General features: G+C 35.3%; 2 protein-coding genes across 3 annotated transcripts in view; one reads left to right on the top strand and one right to left on the bottom strand.

The window, feature by feature from the left end:
- The first annotated feature begins 909 nt into the window (after positions 1-909).
- On the top strand, positions 910-1,815 carry LOC130818592 (uncharacterized mitochondrial protein AtMg00810-like). Its single transcript, XM_057684755.1, has one exon. The coding sequence runs from the start codon at positions 910-912 to the stop codon at positions 1,813-1,815; it is 906 nt and encodes a 301-aa protein (XP_057540738.1).
- A 3,429-nt stretch (positions 1,816-5,244) lies between these two features.
- Positions 5,245-9,803, bottom strand: part of LOC130817928 (transcription factor GAMYB-like) — a 4,701-nt gene continuing 142 nt past the window's right edge. Inside the window, exons 1-4 of one of the 2 annotated variants that reach the window (XM_057683901.1) lie at positions 9,175-9,803; positions 7,564-7,935; positions 5,846-6,973; positions 5,245-5,646 (exon numbers count right to left, since the gene is read on the bottom strand). The exon at positions 9,175-9,803 is cut by the window's right edge and continues 142 nt beyond it. In XM_057683901.1, the coding sequence (XP_057539884.1) occupies positions 5,614-5,646; positions 5,846-6,973; positions 7,564-7,926 (1,524 nt within the window). In that variant the 5' untranslated portion in view covers positions 7,927-7,935; positions 9,175-9,803 and the 3' untranslated portion in view covers positions 5,245-5,613. The remainder of the gene's footprint in view (positions 5,647-5,845; positions 6,974-7,563; positions 7,936-9,174) is intronic. The other variant, XM_057683900.1, reaches the window with a different exon arrangement.

Raw genomic sequence — 9,803 nt, 5'->3', positions numbered from 1 at the left:
ATGCACAGAACCAAGTTTGATGCAAGAGCACATCCCTGTGTTTTCATTGGTTATCCAAACTTACAAAAAGCATACAAAGTATATGATTTAGTAACAAAAAAGGTTTTGATATCCAGAGATGTAATTTTCTATGAAAAACATTTTCCCTTTCATTTACAAACAACAACATCCTCTCATTCCTCTCCTTTGTATCCATTTTTTTTTTACCTCTAACAACTAATACCCCTGATTACACTGAGGATGATGTTCCTCCTTCAACAAGAACTCATCACATATCTACTACTGCACCTACCTCTTCTTCTAACCCTTCTGACCATTTAATAGACATTTCACAACATATCAGCCATCAAAATACTACCACTACTCAACCTTCATTACAACCAACCAGACACTCAAGTAGAATCAAACAAACACCTCAATATCTAGCAGATTATGTTTGTTCTCATGCTACCATTTCCTCTACTTCCCCAAATTGGTGTAATATTCTAAGTTTCTCTACTTTACCTGATTCACATAAGTGTTTGATAGCTTCCATGACATCTCTATTTGAACCACAATCATACAATGAAGCAAACCAATATAAAGAATGGCAAGCTGCTATGCAACAGGAATTACAAGCTTTACAACATAATCAGACTTGGGTTATGGTTGATTTGCCAAAAGGTAAAAAGGCAATTGGTTGCAAATGGGTATACAAGATCAAATTACAAGCTGATGGATCACTTGAACGATACAAAGCCAGATTAGTAGCAAAGGGTTATACACAAAAGGAAGGAATAGACTATGAAGAGACTTTTTCTCCCGTAGTAAAAATGACAACTGTAAGATGCCTTATTTCCTTGGCTGTTTACAAGCAATGGGATATTTTTCAATTAGATGTTAATAACGCCTTTTTACATGGGGATCTAAATGAAAGCTCCTGAAGGTTTACCAAATTCATCAAAGAAATTTTGCCTCCTAAAGAAGTCCTTATATGGCCTTAAACAAGCCTCAAGGCAGTGGTTTGCAAAACTTGTTTCTGAACTTCTTTCTCAAGGTTTTTCTCAATCCAAAAATGACTACAGTTTATTCATAAGGGATCAACAAAACTCATTCACAGCAGTAGCAGTTTATGTAGATGACATCCTTATTACAGGTAATGATCAGAGTGTCATCTCAACGCTCAAAACTCATCTTCATCAGGTATTCAGCATAAAAGATCTGGGTAAACTTCACTATTTTTTGGGCATTGAGATTGGATACCTGCCAAATGGCATTGCTCTTACTCAACAAAAGTTCACCAAGGACTTATTACAATCTTCTAAAGTTGATATATCCAAACCTGCTGTTACTCCTCTCCCTCAGAACCTCAAACTACATCAAGATGAAGGTGAACTTTATTCTAAACCCAGCTACTACAGAAAAATGGTTGGCAAACTTAATTTTCTAACTCATACCAGGCCTGACCTAGCCTATACTGTGCAACACCTTAGCCAATTCATGCAGACACCAAGACTCCCACACATCAATGCCTTACACCACACATTAAGGTATGTGGCAAGAGCTTCAGGCCAAGGCATACTAATACAAGGATCAGACAAGCTCACTCTACAAGCATTTAGTGATTCTGATTGGGCCTCATGTCCTAATTCCAGACGTTCCATAACTGGCTACATTCTTCTACTAGGTGGCTCACCAATTGCATGGAAATCAAAGAAACAAAGCACTGTATCAAAATCATCTAGTGAAGCTGAATATCGTGCAATGTCTTCTGCAGCAAGTGAAGTGGCTTGGGTAGTTAGGCTCCTAGCAGAATTACAAATACATTCCTTATAACCTGTAACATTGCATTGTGACAATCAAAGTGCAATACACATTGCTAAAAATCCCATATTTCACAAAAGAACAAAACATATAGAGATGGACTGCCATTTCACAAGAGATAAAGTCCTTGAAGGATTGATTCAGCTTACCTATCTCCCTACTTCCTCTCAATTGGCAGACGTCCTGACCAAAATCCTTCCATCCTCACAGCACAACACTCTCATATCCAAACTAGGCATGTTACACAACCCTAGTTTGAGGGGGGGGGTGTTGAACATATTAATACAATATAAATAGATATTCTTTTTAGATTCAAAATATATTCATACATATATACATGTATTTTGTACAAATGTGTAATAATGTTTTTTTCTGATTTCCTTTGATTGAAATAAGACAAGTTGTTTTTCCTTTTCTCTCTTCTTCCTCATCTTTCCTCTGCATCTTCTCTCTCTGCTCCGTCCATTTTTGATCATCTTCAAGACTTTGTGGCAAGGTTTAACATCGGTTATTGTACCCAGTGACATATCATCGCATCCAGTGATAAAACGGTACACGAGCAGCAATGATGGTCGCCAGGATGCGACAATCTGCTGCGTTAGGTGCGATGGGCTACCGTTTTGCTATTTCTTGGTTTGTTTTGCTGATTAAAGATCATGTATGGTTGTTATCCATCTTGGACAAATAATTGTTATGAAAAAACACCATCCTAAGCAATGTGATGATTCATCCAATCAAAATGTTGATTGAATGAAGTAAGTTGATGAATTGATGTTTTATTAATCTATAAAGATGAGACATGGACATGATTCAGTCATAATCTCTGATTTTCTATAACCACATTGGGTTTGAAGAACTTGTGAGATCTTTGTTAATTAATGTGTTCCTTTGTTATTGTGTTTATAATTTTGATTGAGTCCCTTGTTTGTTATATGAACATTTGTTACTATATTTAAAGAGTTGCTTGGTATTTTCTATCATTTTGATATCATACTTAAGTTGTGAGCATCAAACTATATGTTACTTGAGGTAATTGTATGAATTTATTTGATGATGTTTCTTTTGAGATAAGTATGATATTGTGATATAAATTCTCGAATGAGAGAAAATTCCTCTACGAGGAAGTAAGAATACCATTTATTACCTTATCAAAAGGATATCAAGATAAGTGGTTCTTGATACGCTTCTCTTTATGGGGAAAAAGAATACTATGATTCCTGTAGGGTGAAAAGTCCTTACATAAGAAATGTGAATAGCATACATACATTTTTCAAAAAGATTATCAAGATAAGTGGTTCTTGATGTGTTGAGCGGGATAGTGATAAAGCCCAAAATTGGATGAGCATGCATTTCACCTATCACTGTGGCATTTGTTGGTATTGCTCTATATTTGAGGGATGAGTCCTTAGGCTCTTAAATGGATCTTGCAGTACTTTGTGGTGTGCTACTTGAGACGATCCACCTATGTGAGTGTATGGATTAGCCACCTCCTATGTGGAAATTAGAGCTAATATTCCACTAGAGCACCCATGAAAATCAAGGTAGGTGCATAGGCCATAACAATACACTATATAACCTTAAGCGCAGTTTGTACCTCTCTAAGCAAGGCATGTGGATTGAGGCTCTCAATTCAAATCTTACAAGTTCAAGACTTAGTTCACTTGTTTGATCAAGAGTTTTTTCTTGGAGTTCAAGACTTAGTTCACTCATAAGGACTTGTGGATTGTTACCTCATTTCACTAAACAATAAGTTCATGGCCTAAACTACTTAGTTGCTTTGTGCCAAAGCCTTCTCTTGCACAAGTATTTTTCTTTAAATGTCATTTGTGGGGGATTGTTGGATAAATGTCCATTTAAAGCTTTCTCCAACAAGTATATTTTCATTCATGGAGTGTTTTAATTCTATTAAAATACATATATACTCTTTGACTATGATTTATGACGATGGTTGAAATAGAGTTAATGGAATATGCCTATAAATTTTGTTGTTTCATTCATTTGGAGACATACAATTTTGATTATACTTTCTCTTCTTCTTTTCACTTGTGCAAATAGTGGTATTTTCTCCATAACTTAAATAGTGAGTGTATATTGTTTTTGATGGGAGTGCTAACCTTGACAAAGTCTCGTCTATTTACACTTAGAATAGTCAGAAAATAATTTTCTTAACGAAACTACAAGTTTGTGTCATACCACATCTTTGCATATCAAACACATGTTAAACACAACTTTAAACACATGTTATACATATTATTATTACTAATGTGTGTTAATGATTATTGCCATAATAACACATCGAGAAGACCTTGAAAATGTCTATCTCAAACAATCATGAATATGATAGGTGGGTTAAAAGGCTAACCCGACCCACATCCACACATACCACACCTACTTACTACATACCCGCATGAAAGCATACAGCACTCATTATTTTATGATTGTTTAAAAAAAATAAGTTTATCAATTTCTGTGAACATTTTATTAATTCGTGAATTTTTAAAAATTTAGCCTTGAATATTCTTGAATAACTATCAAAGTTGATTGTTTTTTGAGTTGTTGATCTTCGTATTTATTATACATGTAGATTTGAGGCAAGCAACTGCAGCGAGTACATCCAATCGTGTGGTGGATATAATTACGACTTTAACTAAAAGTTTAGTTAATGATTGACACTTTAGAATATATTATATACTCTAATACGCCCTCTCACACAAGTGCTCTTTGGACTAAAATATAAATACAACACTTGCCCTCCTAATACTTGATTTGAACATGTAATCTCTTATCACAATAACTTATGATACCATCCAAGAAACTAACTCAACTAAAATTTTAAGATAATCGTTAAAACTCTAAAAAATATTATATACTTTGTCTACCTAACACGACTCACAATCCCAAACAGACAATCATGGATATAAAACTTAAACCAGTTAAAAGTGATACTTTCAGATAGGATAGGTGGATAGGTGGTGAGTATGAAAATTTAATTAGATATACGTTTATAAAGAGGGGTTAGCCGAAGTAACATCCTTATCAGAAACTGGTACATACACCATCATCAATTTCAGATCTCAACAGATTCTTATAGAAACTTTCTGCCGTGGTGATATTTGTGAGAGATCAAGGCATGTGACACCTGAAACTGATGTTAGTACTTACTACTTAGTACCATGTCTGACACTATTTTAAAGATAAATTATACACAAGTTCTAGTACTTTTTTCTCCTTAAAACACAAAAGTACTTCACTTTCTTGCAAGACTTTCATGGTATCACACAGTAATTAGGTTAAAATCGAACAAAAAACGGCGACCAATAATATAAAAAAAGGCAAAATGGTGACAATCATCTGTAAGGAAATTCAAGACTTTTGTTTATCTTCATTTCGATTTCAACAAGAAATGGTGTTCAAAAAAACCTAAGAGAACAGCAAGAAATGAACAGTGAACTTGTTTTTCCGATGAACAAGATTCAATCGAGTTCAAATATGAACAATAAAGGAAATTTAAGGTGAGATGAATGCATGAAGGCATATATATAATCAAATCATTTTTTCAGAAACGATGGACCTGCAGAGAAGAATCCCACAAAGAATTCGAGCAGCGACTCATAATGGATTCATCAGAAGGCTGAGCACCAGGTTGCTTGTACTCGCGACTGAGATCATCACCCAGAACCAGAAGTGACTCAGCGCCAACATCGTCTATGATAGAGTAGTTGTTGCTACATCTAATTGGTGCGTATAAACAAAAAGAATTCAGCAAGGCATCAGGCCTAATGTACCCTAATGAACATGATAAGTCTTTCTTCACGTCAACAGCTTCTCGCTTGATATTAGTGCCTGCGCATCAACAGTAACAATTAGACGTGCATATCGATGGATCCAATTGGTAGTAAGTAGGTCTTCTTTCACAAAAAAATTGTTTTCTTGTTCGTTATTAAAGATGACAAGTGCAAAAACAAAATGAAGTAGCTGCCTAAACCCATTTTTTTTAAGAGTAGACTTTCATGTGTTCTTTATATAACAAGTTCAAAACTACCTGTCTTTGTTTCCCAACTACACAGTTATGGCCCATAATGCTCTTGGCAAGTTCGGCTTTTGGCGGATTGCTTACTACTAGGTTGGATCGGATGTCAACCTGTGGAAATTGAAGTTTGCAAATTGTTAAGGTATTGGAAATTGAAGACAAACCTGATATGGTCGCACCTGACAGAGGTTCATCTGGAGAGTTTCGACCACATCCAGGCGTGTACTCGGGAAAATCAGAAGCCGCAGAAGGACTGAGTGGTGATATCGGATCACAATACAAAAACTGTTTCGTTTCACATACATTTTGCGATGAAGATACAGCACCAGCACCAACAAAGGCAGAAGGGTCTGAATTCTGCTGTTCAGAATTACAGTTGGATTTCTTCAAAAACAGTGATTCATAAACAATAGCCTCCAACATACCATTTCTTCTTGGTGAAAGGCAAATTGATTGAGTGGGCTTACTCAAGGGAGATTGGATTACAGGATCAACAGACTCAAAGGAAGGAAACAGGGGCAATGGTGCATACCCGCTACCTACTTGAGATGTTGAGCATTGGAGTGAAGGGAGCTCCAGCTTCATGGCACAAGAATCGGGCTCACATGAAGAGGAATTGCCATTTATTATAAAGGCATGGCTGCCAAGAACATCAACTGATGAGGTTTGATTGATATTCAATTCAGTATCATATAAAGGTGTTGACCAAAGAGGTTGCACAGGAGCAGGCCTTTCTTCATGTTGATCACATGAAGCATATGCATTACTGATGCTTGAAAACGGGCTGTCAACCTCTCGTAAGCGTTTGCGAGGATTCATTGCTGGGAACGTGAATTCATAGCTTCCAGATGAACTAAGGGATGCAGAAGGAATTAAATCGAGCAGTGCTTGAGAACAGTCAAGATATCCCTGATTAAGGCCTAAATGATGGAATTTTACTTCAGGCATCGCAACACAATTTGTCTGTTGGCCCTCAGAATGATGTCCATCTACATTCTGACATGACATCTTGTCATCACTTTGTAGATTCTCATTTGTCGGCTGGCAACCGGTGGGATAAAGGGGTGAGCCAATGCGTTGCATTCTCTTAATCCTTGTGTTCCAGAAATTCTTTATCTCATTATCTGTACGTCCAGGCAGCTAAAAGGATGCAAATGACAAGAAATGAGAAACGTTAATATGGTCAGACTTTTGAATGATTTAAGCAGAAAAGGGGAAACGGAAATACCAAATATTAAGTAATAGCAAAAGGAAAAAACATGCAATGTTCTAGGCAAGCAATAAACAAGTGAAAACTTTGAGCTTGACTCTCAGAGGCAACTGACCACATTGACGTGAAATGAGAAGTGGCATAATCAAATAATGAAAAGGATATTGCAAAATTACAATCTATACATAGAGTAAAGATAACATTTAGCAAGTTTCTATTCCACAATGGTCGTTAGTCATAATATATGCAAAACAGATGATCCACATTTTAAAAGGTGTTCAAACAAATTACTTAAACTTTGGCAACACATAGACAATGCATGAATATAAATTATAAGTTACATTTCACCAAGAAACGACATGCAACGTAATTGAGTAACTGATAAATTTCCATTCCGATAACCTAAATTTCTATGCAACAAATACAGTGAAATGATGACATGAACTATACAGGTAATGTTCAAGACTTAAGAAAACATGCAAAACTTTCAAGTAACAACAATACGTTAAAACAAGAGTACCTTTGTCGCCATTCGAGCCCACTTATTTCCGAATTGAGCATGGAGTTTTATGATTTCATTCTCTTCTTCTTTGGTGAATGCGCCTTTCTTCAATTCTGGTCTCAAGTGATTGGCCCATCGTAAACGACAACTTTTCCCACAACGATGAAGACCAGTGTTTTTCATAACGTTGTTCCAATTCCCTTCCCCATTCTTATTAACATAGTCAATCAATACTGCATCCTCGGCTGCTGTCCATGGACCTTTCTTTAAAATAACTCCACCAGAAGAGCTTCCGCCACTGGAAACCTCTTCAGCACCAGGGGATGTTTTTCGACATCTTGCAGTCTTTCTTTTCTCACTGTCACTCTTCATTTCAATCATCTCAATAACCTAAAGTTGGACAATTCCCAATCAAAAGTTAAAACAATAATACTTTGAAAGAGTTGGTCAATTACATCACCCAAAGACTACAACAAGAATATATCACCCAAGCAAAATAGTTAGCACACCTAACAGGCAAAGCATTAGCTAAAAGCAAATTCAGCACAAGGGAGAAGATGCAAACAAATTATTAAATAGATCAATTAACATTAACAATTTAACGTTCATTCAATCATAAAAAAATAGCCCCTTAAAGTTTGCCACATTTACACTATGTTTGGATAGCAATTTTGGAGAGAAAAGAAAGGAAATGAAGGGGAAGGGAAAGGAAGGGAAGAGAAATAGAAGGAAAGTAACCCTTGTTTGTTTAGAGGCAACAGAAGGGAAAGGAAGGGAGATAAAGTTTTCCCTTCAAATCATTCCAACTTTGAAAAATTGAAACCTTAACAAAAATCCTTTATCAAATCCCTCCAAATCCGTTCCCTTTCATTTTGTTATCCAAACAAGGGATCCGTCATTTCCTTCCATCCAAACACACCCTTAGATCAAAAGAGGTCCAAAAGCAGAGACAGGGAAGTAACTCTAGTACACATGGTGCAAGCAGCAATGACAGAATGTTATAGTTGACCTCTCCATAGCAGAAGAACTCCAAATTTTTAAGTGTTCCATCAAATGAACAGAAAAACTGTCTCTCCTTTAATATACAAACAACAGGAAATCAAAAACACATAGATATAACCATTTTCGATCACATTTCCGCGCTTCTACTAGCAAGTTTTCAACAACTCAAACGACGAATTGACAACTTAAAAAAAGCAATTAACATACCCCAATGGCAGACAAATCAAAAACCATAGACATAAGCAACCTTTGCTCACATTTTGCACTCATACTAGAAAGTTTCAGTAGCTCGACGATGAATTGGCAACTAAAAACCAGTAGTGACATAGCCAATTCACATTTTGGAAATTCATGAAATTGATCGTAATTCATCATATCATAATCATGAAACACATTCATTAAACAACTTATAAAATTCAAAGAAGTAAATCACACTTAAATTGAGCATACAAACTGTAAAACAGACAAATGTTAACTAGGATTCTTAAATCAAAAAACCTAGAAAAAAAAGATTAAATTACTAGATTATTGGGATATTTTGTAAATCAACAATAAACGAAGATTAAATCGTACAAAACGATGCGAAAATCATATAACAAACTGACAAAGTTTAAATAAAATATTTACCTGAAACAGTTTAACTGCTAATCAGTGAGAATTGCCTAACAAAAATCCATCGATTTCTCGTAATCGCATATCCAAATTCAGACCAAATGAGGCCCAAATAAGCTCATTCTTTTTAACAATTTTTGACAAAATATTCACTCAATTCAAGGGAATTTGAGCAAATGATTCTATCGAAAAATCTCAGCCTTAAAAGACCCACAACTCTCAGAGCTCAGATCGGAAAAAAAAAAAAAAAAAAAAAAAAAAGATCAAAAAAACACTCAAAAATTTATAAACTTTCTAGATTAAATCGAATCACAAATTCAGAAATTAGCTAAAATCCCACGAAAATCCAACTCCCAGATCCAGAAAATCAGCACAAAGAAGATGAAAAAAAGTGAAATCAGACGATAAAGAATTAAGAAAACAAAAACCCAGTTGTACAACCCCTATTTAAATCAAAATAAAATGAGAAATCAAGATACACGAAGAGGGTTTGATGGATTGAGTGTAAAAAAGGAAAGAAAAAATAGCAAAATCTAGAGAAAAAGTGGAGTAAAGAGAAAAAAGGAATTAAATCAATTTATAGAAAAAAGAAAAAAAAAAGTAAAAGGAAATTAAAACTCGATGTGAGTGAAATTAGGAGAGAA

Source organism: Amaranthus tricolor, chromosome 7, assembly GCF_026212465.1.
Source record: "Amaranthus tricolor cultivar Red isolate AtriRed21 chromosome 7, ASM2621246v1, whole genome shotgun sequence".
NCBI classification, from domain to species: Eukaryota; Viridiplantae; Streptophyta; class Magnoliopsida; order Caryophyllales; family Amaranthaceae; genus Amaranthus; species Amaranthus tricolor.
This window is presented reverse-complemented; position numbering and strand designations above follow the sequence as displayed.